The 24,027-nt window shown below is 34.1% G+C and overlaps 1 protein-coding gene across 1 annotated transcript in view; it reads right to left on the reverse strand.

Annotated features, from left to right (window-relative positions):
* LOC150091768 (ubiquitin-conjugating enzyme E2 Z-like) overlaps window positions 1–24,027 on the reverse strand; it is a 64,348-nt gene that overhangs the window by 35,887 nt on the left and 4,434 nt on the right. The window contains exon 2 of the mRNA XM_090385629.1: window positions 7,505–7,577. Coding sequence (XP_090241755.1) covers window positions 7,505–7,577 — 73 coding nt within the window. The remainder of the gene's footprint in view (window positions 1–7,504; window positions 7,578–24,027) is intronic.

Genomic DNA, 24,027 nt, shown 5'->3' on the forward strand with positions numbered 1-24,027 from the left:
GTATTCCAAAAAATATATTTTTCGCAATAAATTTTGTTGAAATTATTGCAATAAAGTAATGAAAAAAACAAGTAATTACTTGAATTCACATTTTAAATCACACTTTTATTTCAATAATAAATATTCTAGCAAAAATTATTAAACATACAGTTATTCTAAAAACAAAAAAAATAAGCATCCACACTACCTGTCCGAATAAAGTGAGCTCTTAAGACACACAATAGTGTTATCATTTAAACTGCATCTAATTTTGGTAGATATTTAATTAGCGGCAGAAAACGTCCTTTTGGATTCTGTGCTGGTTGGTGCACAGAATCCAAAAGGACTACAACCTGAGATGGTTGTAGATGAGTTGCAGTTTAACCCCCCCCTTATTCCCTCATCTTCAAAAAATCATATTTCCTTTTTATCAAAAATAAAAAATATTTCCTTTTTGACTTTTTATGGCACTATATCCGTATTAACGAAAGAAAGGGACTGATGGTTAAGCTTGGTGAGGAAACCAAATCTAAGTTGTACCTTAGTTGATACCTGTACCTTAGTATCGCAGTCAGTGGCCATGATTTTCGTACAGCAGCTCCCCTCAAGCACTAAGTCCCACAAGCTACCTGACTGCATTAAAAAATGAGAATTTCCAGGAGCTGAGGGATATCCCCCCCCACATGAGTGTGTGTATATATATATATATCGTATATATATATATTATATGTGAGCTGTCAGTTTCTCAAGAGCAATGACAAACAAATATAAAACAAAAGACATTTATCATACAAATCTACTTACAACACATAACTGGTGTTCATTTACATCTAATCTATTCATTTTTCTCATTTAATCTATTAATACATGCTATCATTTCCATAAAATTTCTCTCAATTAACAATCTCAACTCTCTCTACAGCTTCAAACACTAAACTAATTCAATTTTAATCACTTCCTCATATTTCTCTTAATCACCAATATCATTCTCTTCACAACAGCAATACATAAGTTGCTAACTTAATGCTAACAATTCCATGTAATCTCTCTTAATTTAGCAATATCAATTTTCTTTACAACTTCAACCAATAAACCAACTCAATACTAAACATTTCCTTATTTCTCGTGTTTCTTCAACCTTACTCTAAAATAATCTTCCACTTTATCTAAGTACCATTTCAAAAACAACAGTTCAAAGGACTTACCACCTTCCTTCTCTTTCACGGTGGGATTCCTTTGTGCAGGTTCCTTCCAAAGAGTGCGGTGATGTCTCTCTCTTCTTAGTTGAACTCTACTTCTCTGCTGTATAGCTCTTCCAATACTGTCTTATTTTGGGATTTTGAGAACAGTTCTCTGTTAATACTGAAGGAAATTACCACAGTAGTAGAAGCCAGGGCGCTATCTGACTGGCTTATTATTCAACTTCTGGATTAACTTCTAGCACAGGAACATGACCGGCGGAACCCTTCACTATATAGCTGGAAACTCCCAGAACTACCACTGGAAGTCTGCAACCCCTCTGAAAAACAACCACAAACCCCTCTTTTGGTGCAAGCACCTTATTTATTTCCTTCTCATTTATTTATTTATTGAATTGATTGCAAGTTACAATTGCCCCTTGTACTACTTTTTTACATGCAAGCTTAGGTGCAAACCCCAGATGGGGTTTGCACGCATCTCCTCCCTATCTAATTTAAACCTGACTGAATCACGGTGTTATTCTTTAAACTCACTCATCTTCCTTTGGTGGGAAAAACAGAATATTTTTCCCACACAACGAAACGCTTTTATCTTTTACCTCAAGATCACCTGTTCACAATACCTTTGAACTGCTCCATACCAACACCCTTTCCCAAAATGCACTAAGTGTCGCATCCTCAAGTAGCGGTGTAATAGAGGGATTAAACTATTATTCAGAAGCTTTTAATTTTAACCCTTCCGCACCTGCCATACCACTGTTCACCATATTCCTTAATTGCACTACCAAGCCTACTGCCACTAATGGAAATATTTCTGTAATGATGTTTTCATTATTCCTTAAGTGCTTTACTTCCACACACACACACTATACTTATTAATAAAAATATATTTGTAACACTTTGTCATATGGTTTCATGACGTTTTCATGTTTCTGTTACATTTTGCGTATAACAATCCCACAGTTACAAATTCAGGATTATATATATTAATGATTTGTTGTTGTCGATTTTATAACCTTTATGTGAATAAATCATGAATAATTATTTTTTAAATTAGTACCGAAAAACTGATATTTTTGTATCAATACTGGGATTTGAATACAGGGAAAAAAATGACTGGGATCCCGTTATTCAGGATCCCGGTATTGTAAGCACTAGTGCACAATATGATCTACTGCAACTTATCATCCAGAAAATAGAATAATTTTAAATAATTAAATATTATACAAATTGTCAGCGATATCAAATAATTTTAAAATAGTAAGAAAATCGCAGATTTCTAGGACTGATTATATTGAACAGTAATTTCACTGATTAAACACACATACACCTTATTGTATGGGAGAAATGGATCCAGATTTAGTATCCAATAAATTTAAATGTTCAACTGCAGCCATTATCAACCCATTGCAGGATGGAAGTCTCCTCAATGATTCATGTTGAGTCCATAGCCGAGTGGTCAGGGGTGGAAGTGCAGTAGTGCAAGCTCTTTGAGCAGGCCGGAGGTCAAGCACTTGACTGCTAAATACGGTTGATTGACCAACCCCCACTGGACCAGCGTGACAGATTATGGTCCATTCCATCAACACGAATTGCTGAGGAGGCTCCCATCCTGCAGTGGATTGATAATGGCTGCAGTTTACCTTTTTTTTTTTTTTTTTTTTTTTTTTTTACAGCAGTCCCCTGTTATAACGCAATTTGCTTTACACTGATTCGCTATAACGCTGTTCTTATATTATAACCTGTATCTGACTATAATGCTGTCACAGATCACTATAACGCTCTTTTACAGATTGCATCTTTGGCATATTTAAAAAAATCGTTTCATTTGATGGAGTCGATAGCTTGAAAATGAATACCAAAACAGCATTAAAACGTTTCCCATGCAGACTTGAGAAATTTTCCCATGTCCAGTGAAATTTTCTCGCACGCTCAATTAATTGCAGTACAGTGACTTGTTACGTAGTTCCGAGATCAACATTTTAAATAATGATCGAGTATATTGCTTGTAATATTTGTGTTATATGCATTTATCCAAAGTCTAGTCATCACTCAGTACAGTATTAGACTTCATGCGTAACGGCCAGTTTACTTCAACATTGTATCGTAATTAATGCAACCAACCCAGTTACATTTTCGAAGAGTTAATAATGGCCGATAAGAATGAAAAAGCAACAACGTCTGGCACAGTACGAAGACTATAAATGTAAGAAAAAGACTGAATTTGAAAATTAAATTAGATGTTTTGAAGCGAATCGATTCCGGTCAACGACAAGCGGATGTGTGCAATAATTTAGGACTGGCAAGTTTAACTGTAAGAACAATTATAAAAAATAAAGAATTAATTTTAGCAGCGGGAAAGATAGCTGTTCCACTGCAAGCAACTAGGGCTAGGCCGACTATTAGGATTGAAATGGAAAGACTAACTAATTTTACTGAAGATAATATCCAATGCAGAATTCAGTTAAGTTAAATATTAAAAAAGAGAGAGAGATTAGCCAATATGATGATCTGAAGAAAACTCACCTAAAAAAAAAAAAAGTGGAACCATTTAAAACTGGTTAGGGCTGGTTGAATAGATTTAAAATCCAGGAAGAAGCTGCAAGTGCAGATGAAGGAGCCGAAACTTTCAAAAAAGAGCTTATTAAAATTATTGAAGAGGGGTATTATGTGTTATATGTCTCAACAAGTTTTTTTTAACATAGATGAAGCAGGACTTTTGTGGAAACGAATGCCTAAAAAGTTTCATATTGAAAGAAAAAAAAAAAACAAAACAGACCAGGTTTCAAAACAGGGAAGGATTGGTTGACTGTATTGTTCGGTGGTAACGCTGTGGGGGATTTAAAATTAATACCCCCTTTAGTTTATTTGGAAGAGGGCCAAAGTTCAACCCAAAATCGACAATTTTTCATGATTAAATTCATCAATTAAATTAAATCAATCAGATCAATTAAATTCATGATTTTAATTGGAATTTTAAGTTTAATTTTGATACTTAAGTAGTTACCACATAATTATATACATATGTAATGCAGAATATTTTATATGTACAAATATTTGAATATTAAATATTTTGACCGACATTTGTGCATCTTTTCACTACCATTTATTATTGATTAGGAAATATCCTATGGCACCGACAGCAACTTACAAATATATATGTTACCTTATGGGAATGTGTCGCTCGCTTAGCGTGGATTCACTTAGCGCTCTGTTTTTCCGGAATGAATTATCAGCGTTAAGCAGGGGTTACCTGTATTTAAAAAGGAAGGAGTAGTCTGGCCTGTTTATGGAGGGGCTGATCTATTAATTGGGGTCATCATCATCATCAAGTGTCAGGTTTGAGGTTGGAGGCGAAGGTTGAACCTCCCTTTGCATAGTGTTGGTATGTAGTAGACAGGATTATTGTCTGTAGTCAGTTTGAAAAATTAGATGAAATAAGTTGTGCTCTTAAAGTTTTGTGTAGGATTTTGTGCAAATGTAAGGAAGTAGCTCCCTATTTAAAACAGTACTAAAACTTTATACAATAAACCCCCACTATTCGCGGGGGTTACGTTCCTGAGAAATGTCGCGAATACCGAAACCGTGGATACTGAGTTATGGCTCCCATAGTAATAAAGAGGTTCTGTTCCAAAGTATGAAATATATAAGAAAAACTAGTCTAAAATTTTGTCTACATATGTATTATATGTACCTTCATAATATGACTATGTACATAGACAGTACATAGTGAAATGCAAGTCATCAAAATGAAAATAAGAAACAATTTAATATTAAATGTAATATTTATTAGAAATTTCAAATCTTTCAAACCAGTGCCTTTGCTAGCAAAAAAAACTTATCCCACCAGTGCTATCACCAGTTTCGCTAAAGTGTTGATAAAGGAGTTTTGCCTTTTCACAAATGATGAGTGAACTTAACGGAATTTTATTTTGAGTTTGGTCTTCTATCCACAGATTTAAAGCCTTTTCCATTTTTCCTAATTTAACATCACGAGTTACAGAGCAAATTTTTGAAGCAATTAGCGCGTTTTCACAACACTAAACGGATTTTTCTTCCGATTTCTTGATTGATCGTACCTTTGACTCATTGATTTTATAATGTTTTGCCACTGAGGAGACACTTTCACCATTAGAAATTTTGTCTAATAACTCAATTTTATTCACTAATCTCATCACCTTCTTTGATATTTTCACATTTCTCTTGTTATTCGTAGCCATATTTTTGTACGGGTTAGAAAGAACTTGTCAACAATAAAGTCACTTTCTTCCATTAACACACTCGAAAAAGTCTGTTTTACACTGCAAAACAGTAGATTTATCACTTTTGTAAGCATATCAATTTATAAATTGATAAATTTATTCAATTTATAAGCATATAAATTAAAAGCAAACGACGAAACCTTCCATGACAAGCTCATAGCACATACTGAACAAGGATTAGCGAGAAACATCCACGCTCGCTATTTTGTCACCCCTCTCCCCCCACCCACTGAGCGCTGTTTTGACCGGGAAAGATAATTTTAGCCATGCCCATGTTTTTTTATGGCGGAAAATATTCACGGCGCTTTAAAATTCACATTTTTTTAGGTTTCATTTTATATAAAATCAGCGATCGCGAATACGCAAAACCGTGAATACAGATATCGCGAATAGTGGGGATTTACTGTATATGAATATTAAACCCACAATAATTCTTTGCTGTTCTAAGGTATTCAGATTTACTCCATGTAGGTGATTATGCTAATTTTATCTATGCTATTCTGGAGTATCTTTAAGAGTAATTATAATTTATGAAAAGCATCAAAGTATCAGATATCCAATAGTGCTTTTTTTTTTTTGCATTGTATCCTATTTCCTGAATATTTTGGAGAAAAGCACATAAGCATGCGCTCTATAAAAAAAAAAAAAAAATATATATATATTTTAGCAACTGTTCCATTCCAGTGCATGCATGTATGTTCGTTATGCTACCATAAGTAACATATCACTGCAACAATTTATTTGTCAGTGTCTGCTTAGCCTTCAACCAACATAAAGCAAGTGCTGATACCAATACTCACAGTTTTATGCAAATACAGTTACAATCAGAATATACAAGAAAATAAATATTCAATCAACAAAATAAATAGCATTACAATAAACAAACTACCAAATAATCAAAACTAGAACAGTTCAAAGTAAAATTTCCTTTCCAAATAGTCAAAACATTTTCATGACCTTCAATGAGCATGAAGGTCACAAAAATGTCTAGTGTGATTAATGTAGAAGCACTGCTCCAAAACTAATGTCTCAATTTTTTACCACTCACATGATGATCTCTAAATACTATATGACACCAATGTTTGAATATTAGCACTTTCTAGTGAATATAATCATTTTATTGACTAAACCTGTCCTCTTACTTCTTACAAAAAGATATCTTTGTTCCTATGCTCATCTTCAATGACACTCATATTTCTAAACAAGATCACATATATCTCTATTAAGAACCCTGACTTCTAATCTTTGCTGGCATAAGCACATCCCAAATATTGATTCCTCTGCATAAAAAAAACTGGGTTTTTTGTTTTGCTCTTGGCATTACTTTGATTCTAAAATTTGTACAAATCTCAAATCCATCTTACCATGGAACTGTTCCTGCATCTGAGGTAGTGGCCCCAAAAAACTTCTCTCAAGCTTTGCTTCTCAACAGAGGAGAAAAATAATTAAATGACCTATCTCTTACAAAGTCTCTCCACTCTGTCTTGTAGATACTTCCAACAGTGCCCATGGAAGTTTATAAAAATTCTACCATTCTCTTCCAAATCAGTCTGAATGCCTGCTGTAAGCATGTCAGTATCCATTCATTATCCAACTTCAAACTCAAACAAACTTGTCCTCTTCCTTATTTACTTCTGTTCTCTGGAACTATCTTCCTTCATATGTGTTTCCTGAAAATTATAGTCTACAGAAATTCAGGTCTAATGTTAACAAGTATCTTCTCTTTCCAGAACATACACAGTATGAAGTACTGTAGATTCTAATATCTTCTGTATCTGGTTAAAAAAAAAAAAAAAAAAAATACTCAACTGGTCTTCGATCTTCTAGTTGCATATGCACAACAATATTGTCCAAACACAAATCAAATCATGTAATTCAGACTTATACAATTTTGTTATCGATATGAACTGTATTTAGATTTTATGATTTACTAGAGCCAGTTTTGGCTACATCTTCCTTAGTTTTAATTAAATGGTAAACTACCAAAATATATAGAAGATAATTATATAAAAAAAGAAATGGTCATTTTATTTCAAAAATATATTTCTGAACATTTAAGAATACCTTTGTAATATCTTTTTCATCTGGGACAATAAACAGCCCTGGAGGAGGATCATTGTAGATATCCATTATGTCCCTAAAATAAATTTCCTTTTATCAAACCAATCCATTTCAGCACTAATTATAAATTATATAAAATTATGATATTTACTAAACATCATATAAAGTAAAATATTTCTTGTACACTGTTGCAGTATGGATCAGCTGAGATTACTGATGGCACACTAAAATTTAAGGAAAGTTCTTGCCCATTCTATGAAGAGATCACAGAGAATTCCAACACAGGATTTAAATGCACTGAAAAACTTGGTGTAACCAATAATAATATATTGCACTTTCTGAAGACCTATATAACATTCACAAATGTAGCAGAATCAGTAAAAAACAAACTGGAAAAAAAAAAAAAAAACTTATTACAGTACATGAATATTACAGGATCATATATATATCACAGTACTGATACATACAAATGTCTTATAAACATAGTCTTCAATTTCCACCAAAATAATGATACCACAGAAAAACCAAAGAAACCTTTGGATTCAGTATACAGAATATATATAAAAAAACAGTTAACTTTTTTTTCTTTTTTTTTTTTTTTTTTGTGGTGTAATGTAAACTTTCTAAGTTATGGGTTTAGAGCAGGGGTGGGCAAGCTTTATAAATGGCAGACTAAATAAAATGTCTGTGAAGTATATAGGGGCCAAATTTTTTTTTTAGCTTTCCATGATTTTTTGGATTATTAAAATGGTGAATAATGAAAAAAAAAAGTCATAGTGTTATGTTATTTATTGTAATCTATACATACAGGTACATATAATTAATTTTATTAATAAGAAAAAGAAAATACAAATTCAAGATAAAATTACAAAAATACAATTTATAATAACAAAATATAAATACAATTCCAGTAACAAAAATTGGAAAATTTTATTTTTATAACATTTAATGAGAGATTTTTTATCTGATACTGTTTATTTTTATCAGTGAATCTATATCTGGATTGATATTTGTCGTAGCAATGCACAGATTATTTTCTAAATTTATGTCAGAAATTCCATTAATTCAAAAATATATATAATAAATGGCCTGCTGTTTATTATATATATATTTTGAAAAAGACTGCTGGCTGGAGTTTGCCCACCCCTGGTTCAGAGGTTTGTGTATTGTTTTATATTTTATGTAACTAATACTTTTGTTTGCTTTTTTGATAGTTTTTTTTTTTTTGTGCAGCATAAGTTATCAAATGGACTTTTAAAACATCCCATCAGAAGATGGATTATATGATATCTATCTGAATATTTATTTTTTTTTTTTTAAATATAAAATATTTCAAATATCTCAAAGTCTTAAAAACAGACCATGCTTATTAATTGTGGTAGTATTTATTTTTAAAATGTATTAAAAAGATATAAATGTGACCGTGAAATCAGATGCTTTGAGGTGCAGCATCAGACCTGTCTTTGAATCTGGAATTCTACTTATTTATTAAAAGCATCATTAAAACTGCTTACTGAATAAAGGCTGTCAAAATACAAACAAAAGCTTACAGTTATGTAAAATTTTAAACAATATATAAAACTGTAAACCCATAACTTAGAAAAGTTACAGTTTTATGTTTTTGCAACATTTATGTACTATACATAACTGCATACCAATAAGAGCCTGCAGTATTCATATAAGATTATTTTTTTATTTTTTTTTTTTTTTTTTGCAGCTTGCTATGACTATCAAATGAAGGCAGTGTTCTCCCCAAGACCTATTAAATGGGCACACTGCCCAGTGAATTTTACTGACCGCCTGGCTAAAATTTAAGTAATTCTTGTGGTACCGTATGGTACTGCTCACTGATCTCGATCAACATTAATTCGAACATATTATGCGAAGTATTAACTTCCCCACCAGGCTGGCAAAATTTTCTGGGGAGAATACTGTGAAGGTATAAGGCATGCATATTCAAGTACTGTATAAGGCATATTCAAGGCAAGTTGTCGACACCACATTCATGCTGTGGAAATTGCGGGTCAACATTAGAAAAATGGTTTTGTGGTAGTTGCAAGTGCCTTTTGCAATACCGCAAATATGAAGACAGCCTACAAAATGATTGTGAAAACTACTACTTTTGTATGGTAGATAAACCAAAGTTTAAAAAGTCTGCAGATCACAAAGGTGTAGTGCATCCCAATACACCCTATTGTTCTGGTGTTACACAGTAAAGATCTATCAATTCCCAATTTGCATTCCAGAGAAGTCCTCAAAACTGGCTAGTGAATCTGTAGACACAAGATACCTGTTCAAGTGAAGCACTACCACATACCACTATCAGAAAAAAACTGGAGAGCTTAGTGTGGGATTTGGGTCTAACTGAATCCAATGTAGAACTTATAATTTTCAGGAACTTATGAAGCAAGATTTTCACATACATATTGACCTTTTATTAACAGTCATCTTTTACATCTTGCATAGTGTGCATTACATTAGAAGCTGCATTAAAAATCACTGTCAATTTTTAATTCAATTATTTCAGCTTGTTCTTTTAAAAGGTTACATTATGACGTTTTATTACACTATACAGGAAAATGTTAAGAAAGCTGAAAGCACAAAAAATCCAGAGTCTATAAGGAAATCTATAGGATTTTTGGTTTTTTTTTTAGGAGCATTAGCAACTAAGGCCATATTGCTCCGGGATATGCGGTGGTCATTTCCTGACCTTTCCGCATCCTCCGTATTTGGTGGTGACGGGCTCGAACCCCGGTCTAATCAAGAAACATGTGCTACGCACTGCTGCTCCTTCCCACCTGGCTACGGAGGCGCCGAAATCTATAGGATAATACTGATATTGCTCTTATTGATGTTATATATCATGGGAGACACGAATTATGTGAATGAGCCATTCCATGTTGCCTGTTAAGTACTGTGATGCAAATTGATTTCTCAAACAATGCCTTAACAAAGATGTGCCTTTGCCTTAAGAAATTGATAATTCACTTTTTAAGACCCCAAAAGTAAACCCAAACCCATAACTCCTGACAAATTCCATGAACTGTTTTTGTTTGAAGGTGAACAAATTCTTGGGTTTTAAAAGGTGACCCACACTGTATTTTTGTAAAGATGTGTAATAAATTATCAATACATTTGTATTAATTCACATTATTCTCCATAAGCATGTGGCTTTAACTCAAGTTTAATATTTATACTTGGCATATAAGCTGACCTTAAAGGTTAGATGCATTTTTAGTGATTCAAAGGTCAACTTATATGCTGGAATATATACATATATAAAGTAAGTTTCCTTACTTCCTCTGCCTGTGGGGTAACAGGGCAATAGATCAGCACTACAGGAGAGAGAAAGGTCTGCCAGAAGTGGGTTACACTTTGCTTAAACCACTCCAGATCAAGCTGAACATTCAAGCATCTGTTTCCAAATCTGCCACAAAAGTGAAAGGTGGAATGTTTATTGATATACAAGTTAAGCTGATATTAGTTCCACAAAAACTGGAATAAAAAAAGACTATTTTGAGCAAAATGGTTGCCAGTCATTTGCCTTGTAGTGAATGGCCTTCTCGGTAACGATAAGGGCAAAAATTACAAACTAGTTGACAAACTGATTTTAAATTACAGAAAAATGGGACTTAGAATGCCAATTAAGCTCCATTACTTGCACTCTCACCTGCATTTTTTCAGACCACTGGGCAATGTTAGTGAAATGCATTAGGAGATTTCACCAGTACATGCAGTCGATGGAGAAGAGGTATCAAGGAAGGTGGGACAGAGTCATGATGAGTAATATAGTTGGTTCCTTGAATGGGATGATCATACTGGCCACAAACAATAAAGACATTCAAATGTACATTTTGATGGAATTTTTTTTTAATTATTCAAGGATTCCTATATTTTAAATTTGTAATTTTTTAGCTTGTAGAAAAAAATTAATACTCTGTTCTGTACAGAAGTTAAATATTGCTAATAAATATGATATATTATTATTGCATATTTACTTTTCTTTCGGTTCTGTGAAAACTGATGATACTATGCAAAAACTAAGTTTGTATTCGGAATGAGCAAACAAATTCACAAAGAAACACCAAGTGGAGACAAACAGAACCTTTTTTTTTTTTGAAAATTTGTTATTGGTCACGAGGTTTAATTACTGGTTATTTCAAAGCACAATGCCAAAAAATTGATTTCCACTAATAACAGCTGATAATTGCTGTTGATAATCAGATCTAGTAATTCTGTAGAAAAGTCATCCAATAAATCCAGAACAAAGTCTTGCTAGTATGTGTGACCAACCCACAAATTTCAGTGAATATCTGGAAAGTTAAAATTCACTTTGATAAGACATTCTGTTTACCAGCCCAATTTATTTCTCTGTTTGTTAGGCTTTAATACACTCCTATTCTCATTTTTGTTTTTCCTGGTGCTTATGTCACACCAAACTGACTCAACACTGCACTGGTTACCCATGTTAACTGGATGCACTACCTTAGATTTAATATGCTTGTTAACTAAGAGTATAATTCCTCCCCATCCTGTCCTGTCTATCCATTCTGTACAATTATACTCCCCATATTCAAATTCTGCATCCCATATGTCTTAGTGACATATCTCTGATATTCCTACAATGCCTGCTTTTGATGACCTAATCAGTACTTCAAATTCATCAAATTTATCTACTATGCTCCTAGCATTAGAGTACATGCAAGTATACATGCATCTGTTCTTACTCCTAGTTGCTCTAACACAGCCCATGTATTTACTTGTCCACGATGACCTATAGCAGGTTCTAATATCCCAACACCTTGCTTTCCAGGCTCCTGTATTGCAGAAATCACTGTCACCTCTGCTTGTGATTCTAGTTAATCTATTAATCTGTGTATTTCCCAAGCCAGCAGTTTTCTGATACACCTAACACTGCCTCGACGGCATCAGCAAATATTCTTGTACTCCCTTCTATTTAAGTGTATCCTTTCACTATAAAAAGTCTCTCCTGTTAACAAGCATGAACTATGCTGAGAAAAATTCTACCACATGAGTCTTGCAGAATTGCAGGCACTTTCAAATTTAATCCTAACTCAATTTTTTCCCAACATTACCCTGTATTTATTAAGTCCTCTGATCTCCTACTCTTAATATCATTAATGTACACCAATATCACCTTTTGTGCCCTTAAAAAATTATATCTACTCTACATCATCTACTTTTTTTCCCCTGGCAAACATACCCCATTCCTATTCCACCTATCCTTTTTGCACAATATATTTCCTGTTTCCCTAACAAAGATACCTACCAATGATAACTACTTCCTATGGCACTAGCACATTGTGCCTTGGGGATCACTGCTGTTGCCTGATGCACAAGCGTAAGCTCTGGTGCTGAGTTGAACAACTGAGAGCTTGATGGGCCTTCCATTTTAATTCCTTCAAAGGGCATCCCCCATTCATTAAGCTCTCATACATACTCATCAGAATACTGAGTTTGTGTCTAATTTCCTCAAACTCTGCACTGAAACACACACAAAAGGCATTCCCTCTAGCTGTATCACATCCCATTTCAGATGGACTGCAAATATCAAACAAGCAGATATTTTGTAAAACCGTAATTTATAGCAGTACTGTGGCTTGGGGAAACTGTCCCTTCAGTTTCCCCAAGCCACAGAACTTCCACTACTTTGAACCCATCGTTTTTTTGTTCTGGTCTGCGACATGATTTCCATTTAAATTAGAAAAATTCTACCACATGAGCCTTGTGGTAGAAGCTCAAATTAAATTCTCAAATTTAATTTGAGAATACACTAAACTAATATACACCTAAATGCAATAATATGAGAAGGGCAAAATGAGAAAGGTGGGTGTGTGTGTGTTTGTTCTAGCTGATGCTATATAAGCCTGCTTTCTTGCATCATGTGCTTGTTAGTTATTGTTTGTTATTTGGTTTTTAGGAGCATTAGCAACTAAGGCCATATTGCTCCGGAAAAATATGCAGTGGTCATTCCCTGACCTTTCCGCGTCCTCCATATTTGGTAGTGACGGGGGCATCATGTGCCCTTGCTAATGCTAATATCACTACTCTATGCAGCAATAATACATATCGTGATTATAGTGGTCTGTATTCAAGAATCAGAAAGACTTGACAAAGTATAGCAAGATGGACTCATTGTACAGGCACCAAACTATTGATAGCATTTAGTCATTTGTATTTGATCAGGGAAAAAATGAATAAGTACAGTAAGCACTGGTTATTAGAATCAGCTGCTTTAGAGAATCAAATTCCAAAGAACTGATCAAATCAATAAAATACATTACACTTTTGTTGTTTATTAGAATCACATCTTCAGTTATAAGAATCAATTTTGAACGCCTCTGTGATATTTTTCTAAAGCACATTTCTGAAGGTTGCGTTTCTAGAGGTCACAACCATAAAACAATAAATATTTGCAGTTTTTGGTTTATTGGGCCTTTTTATTTGTACAATCAATTATAAGTGGTTAGTTACTACAGCTTTAACAGAAGAAGAAATTGCCAGTCTGTTACTGATAATTTCACCAAGGAGGAGGAGGAGAGGGAGATGAACCCGAACAATTCTGGTTACAAAATGGCAACCTTGTGAAGCTATAGCGGTCCTGAGCAGAGCGCTGGAAGAAACTGGCATAAGTGATCATGAATACAGAATATTAAAAAACCCATAGACTAGTGATAATTTAAAGCAATCTAAAATAAGTGGTTATTTAAAATTATAATAATAAAAGTGTTTAATTAATATGTATATTAATTAAACTACATATGTAAGTATAAATTTATTTTTATTTTACTCACCTGTGGATAATCTTCAGATTTTTATGCATCATTTAATTGGTAATAAAGTGCAAATTTGTGCTTTATATCTTTATAGACTGCAGATAATATTTGTTGATTTTCACTTATTAGAATTGCTGTTTATTAGAATCAAAATTCAATTTGCAAATGTGATCACTATAACCAGTGCTTACTGTATTTGAAGCCTGGTCATCTTGTGGAGCTTTGTTCGTGTGCAAATGGTCACAAGTTGAGTGCTCAAACTGCAGGAGGGACAAAATAATTTATTATCTCTTGTACTTTTCCTAATTTCTGCTGTTTCAATATGTTGGTGGTAATTAATTTACCATATAGCTCAGTAATTAAAAAAAAAATCAAAAGCCTTTAGTTTTCACAGAAATTAGTTTGATATTGGTTTCTTTGTGAAGCCAGCACTATATTAATTTAGCAAGCGAGGTAAAAATGGGTATTTTCACCTCATCATTGTGACATGGGTAGTTTTCTGCATAATAGCTGTTACAGAAAACTTTTATTATGCCATCCATTCTCCCTGACAACTAACTTTACACAGGTGGTGACTAGATCTAGAGTTGTCACCACAGCTCTTGACAAAAATTGTTAAAAGCTGTTCATAGTTTCAGCAGTTAATTTTTTATAAACATTTTTGTCATTTTCCCACTCTTCAATCATTTTGTGGTGTGTCCGCAATTATTTGCTGCACTGTGGGAAGCACAGCAAAGTTACAAGTTTATTTTCTTTTTTTTCCCTTATAACATTTCCAGTAACCAAATAGCAATTTCAAAATGAGCTTCATAACTTTCATCCTAACGAGCTTACACTAATTCGTTTTAGTTAAATTAAAAACTATAATAACGACACAAATCTGACCATAGGACAATACATGCAGACTATGTATTAGGATGCACAGCCAGATTCCATCTACAGTGAAGATGTACCCATTCTCCAAGCTCGTGTGACCTACAGATGGGTCACTGATTGTGATTTTCCTAGCAAGTATTAACCTTCATCCTAATTCCTTTAACTGACAGAAGTTAACATTTGAGTATATGCCACAAAAAGCATTTTGGCATCCAGAAAGGAAAAAATATTGAGAACTTAACCCATTAAACACCAGAAATTTGTTTTCCAGAAAAAGCCGAAAAGCAAATTCTCAAACAGGAAGCCAAAGGAAGATCTATAAAATAATGTACGGAATGTGCAATTTAGAGATTCACTGAGCGGAGTAGCGTGTATACGTGACTTATACTCACTGATATCAATAACTTAAATATGATGTTACAAGCAACAAACATCATGTTATGGCAGCAAATATGTTGTTTATCCCCTGCCAATTTTAACAACACGAGACAATTGCATTTGAAAGCTGAATCAAGTCCTAGTGATAAAAGGGTCAAATTTATACCTAGTATTAAGTACCTAAAGTTTGGTGCCTGGAATGTGCTATTACCTTTTATTCTTCTTAGCTTCCACGCTACATTTTTTAATTAAATAAGTGAGCACATACATGTGCTCGATATTTTCCTATGTTGTATTAATATTTAAGAATAAACAAGGAGTTACCTTTTATTCCATTGGAAGGAATTCTTCTTGATCAACTCTCCTTTTTATGAATTATAAAATAATAAAACAAACTGTTGTTAAATTAATCTACAAATAATTTAAAACTTATAACGTGTTCCATACTATCAGCTCACGAGTAATCCAACACCCCCAGGATCAGTGCAGCACACCTGACCCCAGGAATATCAAACCCCCATGTAACCTCTAGTACTGGAAAACATTTTCGAAATCGTGAATCTAAATAGAAGTAAACTATTCTTAAGAACAATAAAATTTATGATTAAAATCCACTGCAATTTCCTCCCCTTAAGCAGACCAAAACTTTTTTGCAGTGGATTTTAATCATAAATTTTATCGCTCTTAAGAATAGCTTACTTCTATTTAGATTCGCAATTTTGACAAAATGTTTTCCAGTATTAGAGGTTACATGGGGATTTGATATTCCTGGGCTCAGGTTGGGGTGTGCAGCACCGATCCTGGAGGTGTTGGATTACTCGTGGACTGATAAATGATAGTATGGAACACGTTATGAGTTTTAAATTATTTTTAGATTAATTTAACAACAGTTTGTTTTATTATTTTATAATTCACAAAAAGGAGATTTTATCAAGAAGAATTCCTTCCGATAGAATAAAAGGTAACTCCTTGTTTATTCTTAAATACATTTTTTAAATAATCCAATAAGAGCAATTATTTTCAACTGCTCTTATTAGATGGCTCTGGATATGAGAGACGTTCAATATTAAATTCTCATTTCAAGATTTGACTAGTATTCAGTATGCCAATACAGCAACACCTGTAAGTGTCAAGTTTTCAGTCAGAGACATCACCAAGTACAGTGATTAAGTAATTTAGTGAAATCGAGCAAATTATCAGCCAAAAAAATAAACCTCTGTTTGTTATTGTGGTTTCGAAATTTGCTTTTATAAAATACTAGCCAAAAATGTTCAACATTGGTGGTGGAGGAAAAATACATTTAGCATTATTTATGTAAAGGCATATATATGATGCAAGAAAGCAAGATTATACAGCATCGGCCAAAAAAAAAAAAAAAGACCCTTTCTCACTTTACCCATCCACTAACCCCAAATGTTTGTCTAGTTCTTCCTTGACTCTATTTAAGCTATCAGCTTCTACAACAACAGATGGAAGTTTGTTCCAGCAATCAACCACCTGCTGGCAATGCAAGTCTTTAAATTAGACATAAGTAACAATATTTTATAAAAAAAAAATATCAATCACAGTCACAACAGAGATGAGTAATAAATTCTGAATAAGCAAAAAATAAGTAATAAATTAAAAAGGAAAAGGGCAAGAAAATTTTTGTAAGTGACCATCTAAGCTGATACTATCTCTCCCCTCCCATTTTCATTTTATTAATACCCTACACATAAAATGCTACCAGAGCTTAACTCATCTACATACAATACATTTTATTTATAATGGTTAGAACAATTACATTATATATACATGTTCGTACATCAATGATATATTAATATTGTCCATCTGAAGGCAGGATTAACTACTACTTACATTCTCATGCAAGTATACTGTTATTGTAAAGATCGATATGCCACAATCAAGAGTTTTTTGCCTATAAATGTCAATAGCAATGTTAGTTATAAAATAACTAGAGAAAAATCTACTTTGGTCACAGCTTCCTACCTACATGGGGGTAGAGTTACCCCTCCCACTCAGAATACCAACAGAGGCAGATTCTACTAACTGCCCAAACCACAACATCTATAATTAACATCCTTTTTATAATCAAAGATACCATGTTAGTAATTTTACAGATATTTTTAAATTTTAGTAGAATATCATAAGATATTACAGATTATAAGAATTTTAGCCAAAACATAAGATCATTTTGATGCCTAAAATCCTCTTTAGTTCAGAGATTCTAAAGGCAAAGGTATCAAATATTTTATAAGGACCTGAAATATCTCATGGATACTAATCAGACTATAGAACATTCTCTTCTTATACCTGTATACAAAACACAATTTCATATCAAATGTGAGATTGTTTGTATACCCTCACATTTACATAATGATTCTTTGAGACCCAAGTTCTTTAATTTAGATTTCATTGGACCATGCCCAGAAATAAAAAAAAAAAAAAAAAAAATGTCACTTAGATTTGGTCTATAAACAAAGCCTACTTCCAAAAAAGTTTTAAGCTGTAATGTCTACTGTTAACAACTTTTCAGCAAGTCACATGATGTGGGGTGAAAGTTAAACCTAGAAACCAACTGTGGCAAAGATTTTCTATTTGTCAGCAATCATAAAAAAACAAACACAACATACCAAGCAGTCATTTTCAAGGGTACATAAGTACAAGTGCTTTGAGTGACCATGGTTTGAGCCTTCATGATTACTAAATATGGCACATTCCCTCTCTCTGAAAATTTATTTTTATTTCCTTGCCATACAAATGTGAAATGCTCAGATAGAAAGTTGAAAATATATCTATGCTAAAGGAACTTTTAAAATGATCATTATTTACTTAATGATCATTTTAAAAGTTTACTGATCCTATAAAAAGAGTTAATAAAGTAGATAAAACTACTTTATTCACTATTTTTTATTTTACTTCTTGATTGGAGAAAAAAAAAAAAAAAAAACATGTAAGGAAATTTTAATTAAAGAGCTGTGGGTTTCATCTTGTTCAAAGTTGAAGGAAAATCCAAACAACCAGCTTACTACAGAATATAAAGATAAAGAATCGATAGCAGGAAACTATCTTAAATACTTCTTTGGACTTCAGTTTTTGAAAGGAAGTGAAAGCAGACAAAGAATGAAAAGTTTTAACCTTTTGGATTATCTGCTGAAAACACATATTGCTCAGGCTGAGGTGAAATCATAAATTCTGTGTCCCCCTATACTGACGAAGTGCCCTTATGTGATCCAATCATATAAGACCAATCTAACTTCTTGTCCCCCACTGGGTATGCTAGTACTTTCCTGGCAATCTGCCATAAATTTATGGGAAAAATGCTTTTTATTTTGAATTCCTCAAAAAGTTTCAAATTTTTTAAGAAATTTTATTCCAGACTAGTTATCAAATTTTCAAAATCTGTCTCAAAAAGTCATTTGTTAAGTAAGTCAACTGTTCTGAATGCATTTTTGCTAATAGAAACAATTATATAAATAGTGCAAGTTCCTTAGAGTTGCCCATAAAAGTCAATTTAATTAAACACGCCACATTGTGGGTTGCATGGTCCATTTATTCACTCTCAGAGCTCAGGGGTAGGAGCAATTTTGGAGCCCCAAATATACGGGTAAATTTGTAATATAAATAAATTTTGGGCCTGAGGACTCCAGTGCTCTCCCTTAAATGGGCCCTGGCTAAAATGCCATACCTTTGCAATTAACAATAGTACAAATCAATACTACTACAATTAACAAAACAAATTTAGCTCTTTCCTGTGAATAATGAAATTTTTTAATTTCCCTATTGTGCAAATCACTTAATGTAAACAAGGGGACTGAAAGAAAATTAAAGGGAAGGAGTAAAAAAAAAAAAAAAAAAAGAAAAGAAAAAAAAAACAGTTTCATATTGAAACATATAATTTATATAACTAAATTCAATTCTTTTTTTAATGAAACAATTTATATAACTAAATTAAATTTTCTTTAATTGGGTAATACATACCATTGCATAAGAAGATAATACATATCCTTGCTGTTTGTTTGTTATCTGGTTTTTAGGAGCATTAGCAACTAAGGCCATATTGCTCTGGGATATGCAGTGGTCATTCCCTGACCTTTCTGCATCCTGCATATTTGGTGGTGACGGGCTCGAACCCCGGTCAATCAAGAAGCGTGTGCTACGCACTGCTGCTCCTTCCCACTTGGCTACGGAGGTGCCTACATATCCTTGCATTATTTACACACAAATTGTATGGAAAAAAGGAATAATAATAATTGCTGGATTTCTATTCATGCAATTTTAATTAAATTTGAAACGGCCCAACAAATATTTTTAAAAGGACCAAATATAAAATTTAATGAAAATTTATGGATAAATGGACAGATGGGCATGGTGAAGACAACAGGTGCATTTATGCAAACACACCTAAAAAATAATTAGGCAGTTTCAAGAGTACCTTTAGTACAAATTCAAAAGTTCAGTGCAAAATTGCTGAATTGAATCAAATATTTTATACTGAAAATTATTGTTTGGGAGGTATTTTTAAGATTAGTTGAGTGAACATTATTAAAACTTGTTTTAAAATGATTAATAAAAAAATATATGACTTGTGGTTGGAAGTCAGACAACAGGCTTGAAAGGCAATAAAGATAACTGTTGATTAACTTAGGCTAATAGCTGATCTGCTGAGGATGAAGGTAGGTTGAAATCACCACAAACCAAGATGTGATTCTGTTTTCAAATGACACAGATGACCAAGAAATAAATTCGGCACACATCTCAAAGCTTGGAGTGGGAGGATTGGAGAGGCCAATCACACCCAACTATGTATGCCGAGAATTGAGATGGATATGAATTGCTTCAAAGTTGGTGGAAGAGCATATTTTCTTTTGTGATGCAAAAAGAACATGATGAGAGCCAAGACTCCTCTGCCTTTGTCTTTGGCATTAGCAGGGGCATATGAGGCAAGAAAGCAAGCTTATGCAGCATCAGCCAAAGGAAAAAAAAAAAAAAAGAAAGAAAACTTCCATTTCACCCCTCCATTCTTTCGAAATACCTGTCCAGCTGAGCCTTAAATTTATTTAGGCTATCAACTTCCACAACAGGGGATGGAAGTCTGTTCCACCAACCAACTACCCGCTGGCTAAAGGCAAATTTCCGCACATCTATCCTACATCTGTCTTTCCTCAATTTGAATTTACGCCCTCTCAGGTGATTATTCTGAGCAAGAGGAAGAATCCCATCAGCACTGAGCATTCTCAAGCCATTCAAGGCTTTATACACCTCTATCAGATCACCTCGCCGGTGCCTAGTCTCCAGACACTGTACTTTACAAAATTTAAGCCTTTCTTCGTAAGAGCAACCCTTTGTTCCATTCACTAATCTTGTTGCGCTTCTCTGTACTCGTTCCAGCAGCTCTACATCCTTCTTGAAATGAGGCCTTCAGACCTATATACAGTACTCAAGGTGTGGCCTGACCATTGCCTTATACAAGGGAATAATCACCTCCTTATCCCTGCTAGAAAAATTCCTGTATCCTGACAAGACACCATGAGCCACTCTTGCAGCCCATCTGCACTGTTCAGAGAACTTCATATCTGCCTGCACAATTACCCCCAGGTCCTTTTCATTCTCTACCACTGTCAGTGTAGTACCACAGATTTGATATGTTGCTCTGGGGTTGCTGTTTCCCATAAGTAGTACTTTACATTTGTCAATGTTAAACTTCATTTGCCACCTCTCAGCCCATCTGCTCAACCTTTCCAGATCATGTTGCAGCAGCATAGTGCCAGTAGTGTCCTTAACAACCCTGCCAACCTTTGTATCATCTGCAAACTTGGACATTAAGCTTGATATACCATCATCAATATTATTTATAAATACAGAAAACAATAATGGACCCAACACTGAACCCTGAGGGACTCCACTAATAACATTAGTCCACGATGAGCAGTGTCCATTGATTACCACTCTGTCTTCTCCCCCTCAACCACCCCTTTAATCCATAGCAGCAATTTGCCTCCAATGCCACACTGCTCCAATTTGTGCAGCAGTCTTCCATGTGCAACAGTATCAAAAGCCTTTCTAAGATCCAAATATATAATATCAAAGTTATTCCCTGCATCCAGTTCTTTTGTGACTGCATCATAGTATCCAATCGAATTGGTCAGGCAAGACTTCCCCTTAACAAAACCGTACTGTGTCCGAGCTTTAACTGAAGTCTTGTCTAGATGATCCTGCAGTGCTTCTTTAACCAGTGCCTCTATTAATTTTCCTGGAACAGAAGTTAAATTCACAGGTCTATAATTACTTGTGTCAGCCTTTGATCCTCCTTTGTGAATTGGGGTCACATTTGCACATCTCCAGTCTATGGGTACCTCCCCTGAGTCCAAGGAAGCTCTCATAATTATGGTTAAGGGTTTGCTTATTTCTTTTGCTGCCTCCTTTAATATAACTGGATAGATTCCATCCACCCCAGGTGCCTTTCTTGTGTTTATCTTCAACAATTTCTCCTCCACTTTACTCTCAGTTATTACAAGATTATCTAGCTTACTGCCAGAGTTGAATACACCCCTGGCATTCCCCTCGCTGAATAACTCCTCATGTGTGAATGTCGATGCAAAATATTCATTTAGTTTGTTAGCTGCCTGAGCAGGATCATCAACAGTTGAACCATCGATATCAAGTGGACCAATGTGATTCATCCCCTTCCTTCTAGAGTTTACATAAGTAAAGAACTCTTTGCTGTTTTTCTTTGCATCCCTTGCCAAAGGTTTCTCGTAATCTGCCTTCGCCTGCCTAATCTTCTTTGTAACTTGGTTACAGACGAGCTTATATCTATCATAGGCTCCTGTGTCACGTGTTAATTTATATGTATCCCATGCATTTTTATTCTCTGCCATGTCTCATTAGTTCATCTGACATCCATTTAGGCCTAAACCTTGAACAATATTTCTTAGTTGGTATGTAAAGTCTTTCCATGAACAAGTAAAAAACACTGTACCAGGCCAGAGATAGTATTACAAAGTAATACTAATCAACAGAAATCAAAATTTCTGAAAGAACCATGACATCAAAAATATAATAAAAACACAGGGAATCCAGTGTGGAGTTTATTTTTAGTGCTTCTTACATTTTGGAGCAAAAGCAAGATGTTAATAATGCTAGTGGTTATTAGTTGATTATCTCACACAAAACAGGTTTTTTCTTTCAGCCCACTTTTCCTTGTGTGACAATTTGAATTGTGGTATTTCTTGCTGAAATTCAAATTTTGGCATGTGATAACATTTTAAGAAGGTGGCAATCAGAAATTGTCAAAGGGATCTGAAGAATGACTTGAAGAAACAATGCACACTAATTTAGACTAGACTGACTGCAGATAAATGTATGCTTCATGTGCAGATGAATCTCCAATTGCATTGAAACAATTGGCAATGATGCCACAATTTTGAGATAAAGTCAGCCCACAACTTTTTGAATACACCTTGTATTTTCTATTTTAAGTTTGCAGCCCTCTATATCTGAAGTTTTTGGTATGTGCCTTTTGCACCGAGCAATAACTTGCCCACTGACTCTATAGGATGTTCCACAAGTCCCATGATGTCTGTTTTCCTACCTATTCAAGATCTGATGATAATATATTGTTCCTTTTGCTCATTTCTTTGTTTGTTTGCTTTTTTAGTGTTTCTTTTTGTGTTTCAGATAATATATCAGATACCAGTCCATTTACACTGGAAGAAATGCTAAGAGCAGTGGTATGCACTATGAGAGGACACACATAAACAAGACAGTAAAATAGTTGCAAGAAGTCAAAGAGAGAGATTTGGAAAGCCAGCAGCATTCAAATTGAATCATTATGTGGAAGAAGTGCAAGACCATCCGGCACGTGTTATGGTTTGGGTGGCATTACTGCCCACTGCCTCATTGGTCCAAACATTTTTTTGATGGGTTCGTCAACCAGTAGTTATATCTAAATATGCTGGAAACTTATTTCATATAACTTGAGAGATGTGGAATAGCCCATGAAATTTATTTTCAGCATCATGCATCTGCAGCTTGAAATTATTTCAACTAAATTTCCCTAACCACTGGATTGGCAGGTCTTCATCAACAATTCTGTGGCCAGTGCAGTCCCAACCTGACCACTTGTGAAACATCGCATGGCATCTGTTGAACTGACATAACGAATTCGTGATGCATTTGCAATGATAACACACAAAACATTGCATCAGTTTTCACATCATACGTGGAGAATTATCTTGTGCCATGACAACAGCGGACATCATACTGATGCATTTGATGTCTAAAGCAGATGATATTGCTGTATTATTTAACAGGAGCAGATGTATTTTGTGCAACACCACGAGACTCATGGAACACCCTGTAGCAATCCCCAGTGTGGGACAGCCCAGATGCACAGGGCAATCTATTCCTTTTTTTTCAGAGGTGGTAGTGACAAAATTTCCATCATAAAAAGTTTATTAGAGGATCCATTAT

Source organism: Mastigoproctus giganteus, chromosome 1 (genome assembly GCF_048544385.1).
Source record: "Mastigoproctus giganteus isolate SK-2022 chromosome 1, ASM4854438v1, whole genome shotgun sequence".
Classification (NCBI taxonomy): Eukaryota; Metazoa; Arthropoda; class Arachnida; order Uropygi; family Thelyphonidae; genus Mastigoproctus; species Mastigoproctus giganteus.